This window comes from Lutra lutra, chromosome 12 (assembly GCF_902655055.1).
Source record: "Lutra lutra chromosome 12, mLutLut1.2, whole genome shotgun sequence".
In the NCBI taxonomy this organism is placed as follows: Eukaryota; Metazoa; Chordata; class Mammalia; order Carnivora; family Mustelidae; genus Lutra; species Lutra lutra.
This window is the reverse complement of record NC_062289.1, coordinates 85,704,758-85,720,823: the sequence shown is the minus strand read 5'-3', so window position 1 is coordinate 85,720,823 and position 16,066 is coordinate 85,704,758. Positions and strand designations below refer to the sequence as shown.

The window sequence follows — 16,066 nt, the reverse complement described above, 5'->3', positions numbered from 1 at the left end:
GAAGGCGTTTCACACGAGATTTGACCTGCGGGACGCTCCGTAGTCAGGGACGTGCTAGAACAGAAGGCACAAAAGGACTTTGGACTGCGATTGGTTCGCACGTGGGGTGCCCGGAACTCAGTGAGCGCCGCGCGAAGGCTGAAGGGAGTGGGGCGGTCAGCTTCTGTTGTGCGGCGGGCGGCACCGGCCACCGGGCCCGCAGTCATGCCTCGGTATGCGCAGCTGGTCATGGGCCCGGCCGGCAGCGGGAAGGTGAGGATTTGGTCGGAGAAGAGAAAAGTCGGAGAGCTCGTGGGAGGCAGGGAGGGGATCCTGGGATCAAGCAGGGACGTTCTGGTCCAGACTGGGGGACCGATGCGTGCTCTTGGCTTCTTCAGTCTGGGCTTCAGTGCTCGTCGTTGTGGTATTGAAAGTGGAGTAACTAACCGTGGTGCTAACGTTTATATTCTACTTATGCCCCAGATACTGCTTTTTAAACTCCTAATTCATTTTCAGAACAACGCTGTGAGAGAACTCCTGTTATTCTCATTTTTACGGATGGGAATTTTACAGAAAATGAGACACAGAAAGGTTAAGTTCTTTGCCCAGATCCCAGAGCTACTAAGTGATGGCTGGAATTTGCATCCAGTTTTGTGTAATTCCAGAATCCGTCCCTGTCCCCCTCATAGAAAGTTCAAGTGAGGTCTCATTAAATCACTGAGCAGACAGCCCCATGCAGGGCTTGATTCCAGGACCCTGGGATCATGACCTGAGCCGAAGGCAGGGGCTTTAACCCACTGAGCCTCCCAGACGCCCCTCCCTTCAGTGTTGAACGCATTGTTCTAAGGCTTGACCTATTCTGAGTGTAGGAGATCCACATGTGACTTTAATCTAGCCCTTGCCTACCCAAAGTCTATAGTCTACTTGGGAAGATTGATAGATGCCTTGCCAATTAAAACATAGTGTGAGGGGCGCCTGGGTGGCTCGGTGGGTTAAAGCCTCTGCCTTCAGCTCAGGTCATGATCCCAGAGTCCTGGGATCAAGCCCTGCGTCGGGCTCTCTGCTCAGTGGGGAGCCTGCTTCCCTTCTCTCTCTGCCTGCCTCTCTGCCTACTTGTGATCTCTGTCAAATAAATAAAATCTTAAAAATAAATAAATAAAACGTAGTGTGATTGCATGGAGAGGGCCTCCTCTTCGGCAGAGAGAATAGTATGTCAAAAAGGTCACTGAGGGGGCACCTGGGTGGCTCAGTGGGTTAAGCCTCTGCCTTCAGCTCAGGTCATGATCTCAGGGTCCTGGGATCGAGTCCCGCATCGGGCTCTCTGCTCAGCAAGGAGCCTTGCTTCCTCCTCTCTCTCTGCCTGCCTCTCTGCCTACTTCTGATCTCTCTCTGTCAAATAAATTAAAAATTAAAAAAAAAAAAGGTCACTGAGCATGATAGAAGTTATTTTCTATATTCCAGATGAATTTTCAGACTGATTGTGTTAGACAAGTACTTTCCTACAGATTTTTGATGCCTACTTTTAGAAGTATCACTGACGTGTTCTCTGTGCTAGTCACTGTTCTGGACCCTAGGGATCGTATAGTGAACAACAACAAAAAAAAAGCGCACACGCACACAAATCTCTGCTCTTGTAGAGTTTATATCCAAACATATTAAGTGAATTAGAAATAATTATCAAGCATTTATTATGTACCAGGTACCATGCTAGTCCTAGGCTTATAAAACTGAGTAAAAGACAGCCCTGCCTTTAAACAGAAAGTGGGAAAGACAGACAGCCTAGAAATTTTAACATAGTATGTTAAGGACTAAATGAGGGATAAGGAATTCGCTAAACCAAAAGTTGCAAACTGATAGCCCACCTCTAGACTATTTATTGACCTCAGTGTGCTCTCATTTGGAAATACCTCCCCTTGCTTGGCAAGCACATTCACATCTCTTGGCTTAAACATACCCCCCTCTCTCTGCACCCACTGAAACGTCCCTGACTATCCTACTTAAAGCTTTGTTTGGACTGTAATCATCTTGGTGGAGACATTGTGTGTTAGGTGCTGCATGGTATGATCAGAAGTCTTCCCTTTAAATTCCATGTGTTGCACGTTAGAGCAGCAAGGAACCTTAGTGGTCGTGGAGGCCATCCCAGTTAGAGACAAGAAAAGTGCGGGGGCGGAGGGGGGTTGTGCAGCACCTGGCTGGTTCATTTGGTGGATCCCATGACTGATCCTTGATCTTGGGGTTACGTGTGAGCCCCACGTTGGGTGTAGAGATTACTTAAAAATAAAATCTTTTTAAAAAAAAAAGAAAGAAGAGGAAACTGAGGGGCAAAGTAGAGAAGCACTTTGGCTAAAGTTACTCGTGAGTCCCAGCCACGTCAGGATCTGCAGCCCAGTTAGGTGTCCCGACTCCCAGCCTGGTACCTTTCCTGTTTTCAGTCCGCTTCTTGGTCAGTGAAGGCATAGTTTTGGCCTTTGTGGACCCTGACCAAGGGATAGGGTATCCCTTTGGGGATGCAGGGGGTAGCACTACACTGCCTGTCGCTTTGACCCCCTCGTGCCTTGTGACATTACAGAGCACCTACTGTGCCACCATGGTCCAGCACTGTGAAGCCCTCAATCGGTCCGTGCAAGTTGTGAACCTAGATCCTGCAGCAGAACACTTCAACTACTCCGTGATGGCTGGTGAGTCCTGAGCAGAGTCTCCCCACTCCTTCAGGAGAAGGGTGTGGAGAGGCCATGAGTGCTGGCTGCTTGGCACAGAAGCTGAAAACTTAATTATTATAGTCTGCTGCCCTATTCCATGGTGAACAATATGAGGCAGAATGTCATTTGGTGACATCCACTCATGATGACATGTGTGACAGTATCCTTTCTTGGTTTTTAGATTAGGAATTAAGTGAGTAGACTCCTCCCTCCTCCCTCATCATACTTCCCTTCTATCCCCTTCCATGCTTAGTTCTGCTGTGGTGAATCGGGTTTACTGCAAATTGTAGTATAAGTGAGCAGCTTAACTCTTTCAAGTTTTTAAAAATTCTTTTAGGGGCACCTCCTGCTCTTTCTCTCTAAAAAAAAAGAAGGGACCTAGGTGGCTCAGTGGGTTAAAGCCTCAGCCTTTGGCTCAGGTCATGATCTCAGGGTCCTGGGATCGAGCCCCACATCGGGCTCTCTGCTCCACTGGGGAGCCTGCTTCCCCACTCTCTGTCTCTGCCTGTCTCTGTCTGTCTACTTGTGATCTCTCTGTCAAATAAATAAATTAAAATCTTTAAAAAAATAAAAAATAAAAAATTTTTTAAAAGAATTTTTTTAAAAAGATTTTTTATTTATTTATTTGTCAGAGAGAGAGAGAGAGAGAGCGAGCACAGGCAGACAGAGTGGCAGGCAGAGGCAGAGCGAGAAGCAGGCTCCTTGCCGAGCAAGGAGCCCAATGTGGGACTCGATCCCAGGACGCTGGGATCATGACCTGAGCCGAAGGCAGCCGCTCAACCAACTGAGCCACCCAGGCGTCCCTAAAAAAAAAAGAATTTTATTTATTTAATTTTTTTAGAGGGGCAGAGGGAGAGAGAGAGAGAGAATCTTAAGCAGGGTCCACGCCTAGTGCAGAGCCCACCTTGGGGCTTGATCTCACAACTGTGAGATCATGTCCTGAGCCAAAATTCAATAGTTGGACACTTAGCTGACTGAGCCACTCAGGCGTCCCTCAAATAAAATTCTTTTAATTTATTCATTCAGATGTCTTTTGAACACCTACTTTTTGCCAGACACCAGGGTTCTAGCAGAGAACAAGGCAGTCATTATCCTGGCTTTCATGGACTTTTTAGCAGGAAGATGAGCAAAGGGATAAACATTACAGATTGTGGTAAGGACCGCAAATTGGCCGATGAGAAGGAGTAATTGGGGAGGTTGCTTTAGGAAGGATAGTTGAGAAGAAATCTTAAGAAGAGAGATTTGGGCCCAGACCCGAAGATAGTAATGTCCTCACCAAGCTGGGGAGAGGCCTTCCAAGATGAGGGGACATCAGGTCAATAAATAGCCTTGAGATAGGAAGGGGTTTGGTATGTTTCAGAAAAAGCAAACATGTCAATGTGCTGGAGCATCAGGAGTGAAGGAAAGCAGCAGGTAGGTGCTAGTAGGACAGGAGAATTTTGGGTTCTGTCCTGTTTTGTTAGTCTGTTTGAACAAAATACCACAGATGGGGCAGCTTATAAACAACAGAAATGTATTTCTCATGGTCCTGGAGGTTGGATGCCCAAGACCAGGGCATCAACATAGTCAGGTTCTGGTGAAGGTCCTCTTCTAGGTGGCAGACTGCCAACTCCCCACTGTGTCATCACATGATGGAAGGGGGCAAGGGATCTCTCTGGGGCCTCTTTTATTAGAGCACTAATCTCATTTATGAGGCACCATCCTCATGACCCAGTTGCCTCCCAAAAGCCCCACCTCCTATTAGTATCACCTTGGGTATTCGGTTCTAAACATCAAAATTTTGAGGGAACACAGACATTCAATCTGTAGCATTGAACAGGAGAATGCCATTGGAGGGTTGAAACCAGGGAGAAGATTGATATCTGATTATTTTAAAGATAACCGTCTCTCAGGGCGCCTAGGTGGCTTAGTCGGTTAGGTATTTGCCTTTTGCTCAGGTCATGATCCCAGTGTCCTGGGATCAAGTCCCAGATCGGTCTCCTTGCCCAGCGGGGAGCCTGCTTCTCCCTCTCCCTCTGCCTGCTACTCTCCCTACCTGACATTAATAAATAAGTAAAATCTTAAAAAAAGAAAAAAAGAACTACTTAAAAAAAAAATAAAGCTAACTGGCTCTCCAATGAAAAATGGACTCTAGGATGTCGAGAGTAGAAGCAGGGACGAGCAGGCTGGCTATTGCACACGTCCGAGAAGCTTGGATTAGTGTGGTCACGGTGGAGATGGAAGCAGATGGATTCAGTGTCTACTTTGCAAGTAGAATTAGCAGCATTTTGTGGGAGACTGAACCAGAAGGGTGTAAGAAAGGGAGGAAACACCAAGGGTGGCTCTTACTAGACTGTGACTGTCATACTAGATATCTGACTTTAATTGCTAAAGAGAGTGTGTGATAGCATTTATCAGGAGGGAAGATAAGTCTGTTCAGGGTTGGGCCATTCTCTTTTCACTTACTAGGCTTGAGATGTCTGATAGATATCTAAAAGGTGATGTCAAGGAACCATTTGGATACTGTAGTCTGGGACAAGATCTGGTTTGGAGGTATAAATTTGCGAGTCAGGGGCGCCTGGGTGTTTCAGTGGGTTAAGCTGCTGCCTTCGGCTCAGGTCATATCTCAGGGTCCTGGGATCAAGTCCCTCATCGGGCTCTCTGCTCAGCAAGGAGCCTGCTTCCCTCTCTCTCTCTCTGCCTGCCTCTCTGCCTACTTGTGATCTCTGTCTGTCAAATAAATAAATAAAATCTTTTAAAAATAAATAAATAAATAAATTTGCGAGTCAGCAGCATATAGACAGGACATAACACTCAAGGACTGGGTGAGATCATTTTAGAAGGAAATATGCTGAGAGAAGAGAACCCAAAACCAAGCCTTGAAGTTGTCTAATCATCAGAGGTCTGGAGGGGGTGGCGGAGTCAGTAAGGTCGGAGGAAAGCCAGGAACATGTGGCATTGCAGAAGCCAGGAGGAGAGACTGAAGAAATGGCTTGTGGGCTTGGTTATGTCAGGCATGGCTGTGAAGTTGTGGAAGATGAGGACGGAGAAGTGGCTGTTAGATGTGGGGGCATGGAGATGGAGGCGACTTTGCCTAGCAGTTTCCGTGGAGTGGTTTGAAGAGTGATGGCAGCATCCGCGGAGGAGATGGGGAAGTTTCGGTGTGAAAGGAGCAGAGAAGTGGAGGGAGAACCGGAGGGGGTAGGAGGGTCAAGGGAGGTTGCCTTTTAACATTGGAGATGCTAACCGGAACGGGCTTGATTTGTGAACAGAAAGATCCGGTAGAAAAAGAGAAACTGAAAATGCCAGACAGTGGGAATAACTTCAAGAGCGAGAAAGGGGAGGGAGATCCCAAACAAGTGAGGAGTTTTCCCTTCACTAGGAGTAGGGTGGTTTTTTTTTTTTTTCTTCAAAGTTTTATTTTTAAGTAATCTCTATACCCAGCACGGGGCTTGAACTCACAGCTCTAAGATCAAGAGTCGCACGCACCACGGACTGAGCCACCAGGTGCCCCAGGAGTGGGATGCTTCTTTTGTAACTAAAGGGAAGGCAGGGTGGAAGATACTGTGTGATACCGTAATACTGGTGAGAACACAGGAAACGCGCTTTTGTTGGCTTCTGATTTCTGTTAATGACATGTGTGCCATCAGGGCATCAGAGTGGCTGGAGGTGGGCGCACATGAGGTTGGGGAGGCAGGGGCTAAAAGAAGAGGAGGAGGTATGAAAGAGTCCTCTTCTGTAGGGAAAGGGATTGCTGGGGCACCTGGGTGGCTCAGTCAGTTAAGCATCCAACTCTTGATTTTGGGTCAGGTCATGATCTCAGGGCCGGGAAATTGAGCCCCGTGTTGGGCTCCACACCAAGCATAGAGTCTGCTTAAAATTCTCTCTCCCTCACCCTCTGCCTCTCAAAAAAAAAAAAGCTTTGCTTTTCTTTGGGATCATTTGGTCGCACCCAACAAAAAGCACTGAAGCCAGCTTATGTAAAGTGAGGATATTCATTGATTGATTGACTGATTTTTATTTATTTATTGAAGATTTTATTTATTTATTAATTGACAGAGTTGCAGCAAGAGAGGGAACACAAGCTAGGGGAGAAGGAGAAGCACACTTCCCACTGAGCAGGAAGCCCAACGTGGTACTCCATCCCAGGACCCCAGGATCATGACCTGAGCTGAAGGCAGGTGCTTAGTGACTGAGCCACACAGGCGCCCCAAGGAGGATTTTTTTTTTTTTTAGAAGGAATTGGGGGCGGGTGCTGGGTGGCTCAGTCATTTAGTATCTGCCTTGGGCTCAGGTCATGATCCCAGGGTCCTGAGATCGAGCCCCCCATCAGGCTCCCTGCTCCATGGGAAGCCTGCTTCTCCCTCTCCCATTCCCCGCCCCTGCCTTGTGTCCTGCTCCCCCTGCTATGTTCCCTCTCTCGCTGTGTCTCTCTCTGTTAAATTAATAAATAAAATCTTTAAAAAAAAGAAGGATCTCCCAAAACCCAAGAACAAGGCTTAATGAGAGACTAAAACCCAAAACAAAAACTAACAAACTGGGGCACCTGGTGGCTCAGTTGTTTAGTGTCTGCCTTCTGCTCCGGTCGTGATTCCAGGCTCCTGGGATCAAGCCCCATGTCAGTCTCCCTGCTCAGCGGGAAGTCTGCTTCTCCCTCTCCCACTCCTCCCGCTTGTGTTCCCTCTCTTGCTGTGTCTCTCTCTGTCAAATAAATAAATAAAATCTTTTTTTATAAACAAAAATTAAAAAAAAACAAAAAACAACTAACAAACTGAAGCTGGCTTTCACTGTCTCTGCCTTTTTCTCCCTCTTACAGACCAGCCTTCTCGGCTTCCGGGGCCCCAGCAAGGTGCCACGAACCTCAGGTTCCCATCACTTTCTGGTCCAGATGTCTTAATGACTGACTTGTGTCCTTGAGTCATCCTTTTAGAAAATCCAGTTTCATCGTCCCCACTTGAGTCAGAGATTTACCCCTCAGATAGGGAGAGGAAGTGCATAAGGTATTAGCCACCTAAATGTGGCTATGAGTGAGGCAGTTCTCTGTGAACAGATATTGTAGGTTTGTGCACAAACATTAAAAACCTATGGGAGAACGTTGTAAATACAGATTTCCAAAATTAATAGTAGAAGAGAACTATGCATATACCTGAATCTTTAAGCCCCTGCTGTAGGTGATTAAGCTACGTTATCTCATAGAGCCTTCATCCTTCGACCCCAGGATATATGATTTGTCCCTCATTTTATAAATAAAGTGAGGTGTGAAGAGGTTAAGTAGCTTCCCTGAGGTCGTGTTAAGAAACAGCAATTGGGGGAATGCCTAGGAGGCTCAGTGGGTTAAGCATCTGCCTTTGGCTCAGGTTATGATTCCAGAGTCCTGGGATTGAGTCCCACATCTGGCTCCTTGCTCAGCAGGGAGTCTGCTTCTTTCTCTGTCTCTCGCTCTTTTGTTCCCCCTGCTTGTACTCTCTCTCTGACAAATAAAATCCTAAAAAAAAAAAAAAAAAAAAAAAACAAACAAACAAACCAAAAAACAGCAATTGGTTTTCTTGGTTTGGTTTGGTTTTAATTATTTTAGAATAGGTAGTGTATATTGATGTGGTTTAAAATGCAAAAGGTACAGAAGAGTAAGTATACAGGTCTATGTCTATATCTAGGTCTATGTCCCAGTAACTGCCTCCCCTCCCTGCAGGCACCCAGTGTTGCCAGTTTCTAGGGTGTCTTTCCATAGAGAATCTATGAATATAAAATCAGATATATGTATTATTATATATCTGATATATATAATATATATATAGTAATATATATTATATATATATTTTGTTGTTGCTGCTGTTGTTAATACAAGTGATGGCTTTTTTAAAAAAGATTTTTATTTATTTGTTTGACAGAGAGAGATCACAAGTAGACAGAGAGACAGGCAGAGAGAGAGAGGGGGAAGCAGGCTCCCTGCTGAGCAGGGAGCCCGATGCGGGGCTCGATCCCAGGACCCTGGGATCGTGACCTGAGCTGAAGGTACAGGCTTAACCCACTGAGCCACCCAGACACCCCTATCACATCCATATTTAAAGAGCTTCTTGGGGAGCCTAGGTGGCTCTGTGGGTTAAAGCCTCTGCCTGTGGCTCAGGTCATGATCTCAGGGTCCTCGATTGAGCCCCATACAGGCTGTCTGCTCGGCGGGGAGCCTGCTTCCTCCTCTATCTCTCTGCCTGCCTCTCTGCCTACTTGTGATCTCTGTCTGTCAAATAAATAAATAAAATCTTTAAAAAATAAAAAAAAGAGCCTCTCCTTTTAATGGTTACATAGGATTCCATTGTCTGGCTGTACAGTAATTTAATTGGTTCCCACAAACACTACTACAGTGAATAATCATATACAGGAATAGTTTTACACATGTGAGTTTTTATATAATTATTAACTATCACTAACAAGGGTAATACCTAGGCATTCCCCCAATTGCTGTTTTTTGTTTGTTTGTTTTAAAGATTTTATTTGTTTATTTGACAGACAGAGATCACAGGTAGGCAGAGAGGCAGGCAGAGGGAGAGGAAGGGAAGCAGGCTCCCCACCAAGCAGAGAGCCCGACATGGGGCTTGATCCCAGGACTCTGAGATCATGACCTGAGCTGAAGGCAGAGGCTTTAACCCACTGAGCCACCCAGGCGCCCCCCCCCCCAATTGCTGTTTCTTAACACGACCTCAGGGAAGCTACTTAACCTCTTCACACCTCACTTTATTTAAAAAATGAGGGACAAATCATATATCCTGGGGTTGAAGGATATATATCCTGGGGTAGAATGGATAGTCTTATATTCTGGGCCCTGTCTATCTTTTGCAGACATCCGGGAACTGATTGAGGTGGATGACGTCATGGAGGATGACTCTCTGCGGTTTGGTCCCAACGGAGGATTGGTATTTTGCATGGAGTACTTTGCCAATAATTTTGACTGGCTCGAGAGCTGTCTTGGCCACGTAGAGGATGACTATATTCTTTTTGACTGTCCAGGTAAGTCAGCAATTTGAATGTGCCATGTTCCTTGAAGTTGTGCTAATTCTGTCCCGAATGAGAGAAAGTGGACTGAGCCTTCGTAGCTCTTAACTACACTACAGTGAGATGCAAAGCTCTTATTTACTGGCTCTCACTCATTCCACTGAGTTTACTGAGTGCTCATTTTGTATGCTGGGAATACCACAGAGACCCAGGCAGCCATGGTCTTTGCCCTCGCAGAGCTCACGGTCAAGTGGGAGTGCTAGACAGAATGAACAAAATCACCCAGATTATCACTTAATATTAATTTGTGACAGGTGCTCCCCAGGAGTAGGAGGAGCATCACATAGCAACAAGGTTAGGAGGCTTCTGATCACGTGGCCTGTAAGCTGGGCTGTGGGGTGAAGGTGAAGGAGTCCGTGGTCCAGGCAGAGGCACAGCGTGCCAGAAACCTTGACGCAGGAAGGAGTAAGGCAGGTTTAGGGCCCCAAGAAGGCCAGTGTGGCCCGAGTGCTGGAAACCCAGGGAAATGTCATGCGGTGAGGCTTGCAGGGGACAGATAATCACACACAAAACTTCTTTTTTTTTTTTTTTTTTTAAGATTTTATTTATTTGACAGACAGAGATCACAAGTAGGCAGAGAGGCAGGCAGAGAGAGAGAGGGGAGAAGCAGGCTCCCTACCGAGCAGAGAGCCCGATGCAGGGCTTGGTCCCAGGACCCTGGGATCATGACCTGAGCCGAAGGCAGAGGCTTTAACCCACTGAGCCACCCAGGCCCCCGCACACACACAACCTCTTAAGCCAGCTTGTGGGTTTTAGACTTGAGCTGACCTAGCTGTGATCATTTATGGCCCTCACTTTATTTTCCCTCACTTAGTATTTCACTTCACCTTATTTTTTATTTTTTTTATTTTTAGAGAGAAAGTGTATGTGTGTACAAGGGTTGGGGGAGATAGAGGGAGAGAGAGAGAGAATCTTCAGCAGGCTCCATTGGAGCCCAACATGGGTCTCGTTCTCACGACCCTGAGATCATGACCTCAGCCAAAATGAAGAGTCGGACACTTAACCGACTGAACTACCCGGTGTCCCCCCTTTGTTTTAGAGAAGAGAGAATATTTTCCCTTGATTTTAGTTGAACCCATAGAAAAGCACATACATCCTAAGCATACAGCTTGATGAATATTCCCAAAAAACACAACACCTTTGTAGCATTCGCTTTTGGTTCCCTTTTTTTTAACCATCTTATAGGAAAATTCTTTTCGTGTAGTTTGACGACTACCTATTTCCTGTTTGTATTAGTCTTGTCATGTTCTTCATGTAGGTCAGATTGAGTTGTATACACACCTGCCTGTGATGAAACAGCTGGTCCAGCAGCTGGAACAATGGGAGTTCCGAGTCTGCGGAGTTTTTCTCGTTGATTCTCAGTTCATGGTGGAGTCATTCAAGGTTTGAAGATCAGTCTTATTGATTTTTTTAGTTGTGGGTACAAGGAGGTGATGGTCTCCTTTAAGGACTCTGTGATTGCAGCACTCTGGACATTTCAGAAACTATATTCCAGAATAATTTAGTATCCTTTATTATTCAATTATTACAATGACACATTTTTATCTCAAAAATGATGTTATGATATCATATAGATTTGGGGGAACTACTTACCAAGAAAAATGAGGCAGATGCATATTTTATAAGTATTTTTAATTCTCTGAGAGCCTTTTGTCTAGTTTATGAACTCTATTTCCCATTAATTGCCCTTAAGGAATATTCAGTGGAAAAGAGGTTAAGATACCATCTAAATTGAGATTTGTGATCACTGTAAAATTTTTTATTTTAGAGTGAAGGGAGAAGCCGAGGGAAAAGGAGAGAAAGAATCTTAAGCCAGCCCCATTCCCAGCACGGAGCCCGATGTGGGGTTCCAACCCACAACCCTGAGATCATGACCTGAGTTGAAATCAAGAGTTGGGCACTTAAACGACTAAACCACCCAGGCATTCCCCCTACCCCCCTACCCCTGCTTAAAAGATTTTATTTTTTAGTAATCTCTATATCTAACATGGGGCTCGAACTTACAACCCAGAGATCAAGAGTCATTTGCTCTGCCAACCAAGCCATTCTGGTGCCCCATGATTACTGTAAATTAAATCTACCTCTTCCCTCCTTATTCAGTAACTACCTTTGGAAGCCAAGGGTCAACCATCTGATTAGTAGACTGCTTTTCTTTAGGATGAGCATTTCTTTTACTAAGGCCAGTTTTGTTTCTGTGAGGAGCAAAAGCCTCTCTTTTATGTGGAGACCAGCGAATTTTCTTCGCAACAGTTCCTCTTTCCTTTTTTGTTCCCTCCTTCAGTTTATTTCTGGCATTTTGGCAGCGCTGAGTGCTATGATCTCTCTAGAAATTCCACAAGTTAACATCATGACAAAAATGGATCTGCTGAGCAAGAAAGCTAAAAAGGAAATTGAAAAGTGAGTTCACGTCTTCCATTATCATCAAATCTTAATTGCAGAGATGTGATTATCTATTATCTATTAGTCTACAAATACTAGTTTCCTGATTTATTCTTCCTTTTATTCATCAGTCTTCTTTCTCACTTTCGAAGGTTTCTAGACCCAGACATGTATTCTTTATTAGATGATTCCGCAAGTGGCTTACGAAGCAAAAAATTCAAAAAATTGACTAAAGCTATATGTGGACTGGTAAGTTTTTCAAGTTTTTTTCAATGGCCTGGTCAGCTGTTTACCCATAGCCAGACAGTGGCCACCGTTATGGAAAGCACAGTCCAATCCTATTTCCTTGAAGAGGGGAGGAAGGTGGGGGCAGGCTATGGACTGGCGTGTCAGTAGTTTAATTTAGAAGCGGTTATTATTGGTAGCTGATAAGTTAACTGACATGTCTATTATTCCAGACCATTTGGGGAGTTCAGAACTGTCTGTACCCTTTTGAAACTTCCAATGGTTGTTGAATTCAGATAAATATCTATGAAAGAGTAGGTGTCTAGTTAAGTAATAAGTTAATGAGTGTACTGGGAGGTTAGAGGTCAGGAAAATCAATGATGACTTGGTTTTGTTCTCTCTCCCGCCTCCCTCCTCCTTCCACACACAAATGTTTTTAATCAGAAGTACAACTGGTTATAAACTAAAATGTAAGTTGAAAATTAAGTATTTTGTACAGCTTCAGAATGACCCTTTATGAAATTCCCAACGTGCAGATTGATGACTACAGCATGGTTCGATTTTTGCCTTACGATCAGTCGGACGAAGAAAGCATGAACATTGTGTTACAGCATATTGATTTTGCCATTCAGTATGGAGAAGACTTAGAATTCAAAGAACCAAAGGTAATTTTTAATCATTGATTTTTGGTAACCGTGTTTACCAGCACTCAGTGGCCTCCTGCGTAATCCCAGCAACTCCTCAGATTTTGTCTTAGCAGCAGTAGTAACCTGGGCATGTTGAGGGGGTGTCTGAAATTGACATCTGTCCTCAACAAGCAGTATCAGTTTTATTCTACCTGTTATTGAGGCACTGTTACCCAGTTTCTTTGTGCTCAGGGCTTGGGGGTATGTGCAGAGAGTAGATGAAGGCCCGTTGAACTTGGGCCGCCCTCACATTTGTCTGCGCAAAGCCTGATGGTGGCTGTCATACACGACTATCTCAAGCACATTAGCCAAGAGCAAGTGTAAACTCAAGTAAAAATGCTTCCAATGAGATATAAGTGCTTTAATTTACCACGAAGCTGGAAAAATTCTATCAATCATGCCTTTTGCCACTGTTAAGAGACACCTACATTGCAGCTGGGCATTATCTCCTGGGAGAGCATTATCTGAAAAATAGGTCAGCACATACTCGGTTTAACTTAGGGGAAATGAATATTTTCTGTTTTGTGTTTCCTTTGTGTCAGGAACATGAAGATGACTCTTCTTCTATGTTTGATGAATATTTTCAAGGACACCAGAATGAGTGAAAAATTTATGAGTAACTATATATATGTGAAGCACCTGCGACTGAATCAGCAAGACATTCTTCTCTTCAAAGGATGCAATACCAGAAGGCTACTTGCTTTAATGAAAAAAGTAATACTTGGCTCTTTCTCAGCAGCATGCCTGAATCAAATTCTAGTTATTCTGAAATGGCTGGTGTTTCAAGTGGAATCTTTTAGTATTATTTTAACAGCATCAATTTAGATCTTAAATGTTGAAATTGACATGAATGCACATAGATTTGTATATAATATAAATGAGCATTTGTGATACAGTTAGGACCCAGTCTACCTTTACTTTTACAATTTGATTTTTATTGTTTTTGAAGGTTTATTTGGAGAGGCAGGAATTACTATAACAAAATACACACATCTGTGTCCCAAGGAAAAAATCTGGAAGGATATAGTTAAGACCATTGCTTATCTGTAGGTCTTAGTTTTCCTACATTGAAAATGTATAGTTTATGTAATTAAAAAATGAAAAGTAAATGTTTTAAAATATATATATATGTATATAAATAAAAGAAATAGAAAGGTAGCACTAACCTTTTACTATACTTTTGTTTTCCAGTCAGAATTTGAAACACTCAGCCTGGGCAAGTTTTTGAATGAATAAATTTGCCCTAGTTTCAAAACATAGTTCATGATTTCTTTAAAAATACAGTTTGTAGTTGCTGAGCATTTAAAAATTTATACTTTCTTGGAATAATAACAGATGCACACAAAAAATGCAAAAGACATTTTTTTCTTTTAAATGTGCGCATTGGTTGAAGTGTTTTGTTTTCAGTGTTTTTAAGTTCAGTAGCGTTGGGTGTGAAAGCATGGAAAGTCAACAGATATTTCTCTAGCATGCCATGGCCAGGCCCTACTAAAGCAAAGTAGAATCTGAGTTCTGCCAGACCTTATGCTAAGAAACATTTTACATAATCTCTTCCATTTAATAATGGGACCGGCTTCATTGGCCATTTGGCCCTGGATGGTCCAGCTAATACAAATTAAGCCCTTAAAAAAACCCACAACTGAGGTTAAATTTTTAATCACTCTTGGACTAGATAGCAGGAGTACACCTATAGTGTCACTGATCACATTTTAATTAAAGATGGTGCCAAGTGTGAGGAGTCATAGCTATTAGTGGTAACTTGTATTGTGGGAGCTTAGGCTAAGGGCAAAAGTTAGGTGTTTACATCATGGTCCATTGGTACAAGCTATTGTCATGGGGGCAGTCAAGAGAGAACATGAGTGGGCATCTTGAGAATGTGCTGTCCCGCTTGGGGCTTCTCCCTATGGCCGAGTACTGGTGTTGCTAATTCTTAGAAATTTTATTTTTATGGAAGAAAGGAAAGGCAACTTCATTTGCCCTCACTGCTCCTTGAGCTATTCTTCATGGTTCAGGCTTTGGAGAATCCAGTGTGTGCCTCTGAGCAAGAAGTGAAGGGCCAGATTGAATTTCCTTCCCCTCTGGACACAGGTTTCAAAGACAAGTATGTCCATTCCGTCCTCAAGGATTTCATTGTCTTGGCAGAGAGCCTAATGTGATTCTGTGGAAAAATTTACTGGTGGGTGCTAGGCACTGGGGATAAAATGGGAACACTCAGGGCAGACAAGGCCTTACTCTTTTGGAGCTGACATGAGGGGCTCTTGAGACCATAATCAAGGAAACCTTGATAAGGAATGTGGGTAGAAATGAAAACAGTAATGAAATGGATAGTGACTAAGGGACTTCTTTGAGCTCATTGTCAACGAAGGTTCCTGAATGGTACTATTTGCCCAGAAACCTGAATGAGAAATCAATTGTAGGAACATTGAACAGAGTATTCCGTCTGAGGGACTAGCTGAAGAAATAGCCTGAGACAGCAATGAACTTGGCTCTTAAGGTGATGTTGAAGAAGATAATCAAGAGGATGTGACCACTGGTTGACCTTTGAACTGGGCCCAGACAATGGGAGATTCTTCACCCCTCCTACCCTTCACTATGAGAGATGTTCTAGAGACAAAGACTGGAGGGAATAAGGTGTTGAGACCATTGGACGTGACTGAACCCAGTTAAGGCCTCTGTACAAACTTAAAATATTCTGGCAGTAGGTGGGTGAAGAGATCTACTCTTGTCTCTCCAGAGATAATGTTAAGGAGTTAGCTGGCCAGTTAGGTAGTCAGGGCTAGGGTCCCTAACAAGAAAATATGATGCAGTCAGGACAGCTAAAATAAAACAGCACGGACATCCTGTTTGCAGCTTAGACAGGACCGCACTGACATTCTGCTTTGCAGCCTTTGCAGAAATGACTTATGCAAAGCATCCTAAAATAAGACAATTAACCACAAAAGCATTTGTCAATACCATAGGCAAGGGGCAAGTAAGACATAAGCTCCCAAATGTCAGCAAAAAATAAAAAGACCATCAACACGTAGACATCAACTAATAGGCAGATGCAAAAGAGCTCGTAAAAACCCCTAA

The 16,066-nt window shown here is 44.0% G+C and overlaps 1 protein-coding gene across 1 annotated transcript; it reads left to right on the top strand.

Moving 5' to 3' along the window:
* Positions 1-23: 23 nt before the first annotated feature.
* Positions 24-14,249, top strand: GPN3 (GPN-loop GTPase 3). Its single transcript, XM_047697540.1, has 8 exons — positions 24-252; positions 2,549-2,657; positions 9,492-9,659; positions 10,963-11,087; positions 11,986-12,101; positions 12,236-12,332; positions 12,845-12,973; positions 13,537-14,249. The coding sequence occupies exons 1-8, from the start codon at positions 205-207 to the stop codon at positions 13,597-13,599; spliced, it is 855 nt and encodes a 284-aa protein (XP_047553496.1). The 5' UTR covers positions 24-204; the 3' UTR covers positions 13,600-14,249.
* Positions 14,250-16,066: the final 1,817 nt, after the last annotated feature.

Excerpts from the sequence above, each read along its gene's own strand:
- GPN3 (XM_047697540.1), top strand. The coding sequence starts at position 205 with ATGCCTCGGTATGCGCAGCTGGTCATGGGCCCGGCCGGCAGCGGGAAG. Across the intron at positions 9,660-10,962 it reads TATTCTTTTTGACTGTCCAG|GTCAGATTGAGTTGTATACA; the intron begins GTAAGTCAGCAA and ends TTCTTCATGTAG. Across the intron at positions 11,088-11,985 it reads TCATGGTGGAGTCATTCAAG|TTTATTTCTGGCATTTTGGC; the intron begins GTTTGAAGATCA and ends TCCCTCCTTCAG.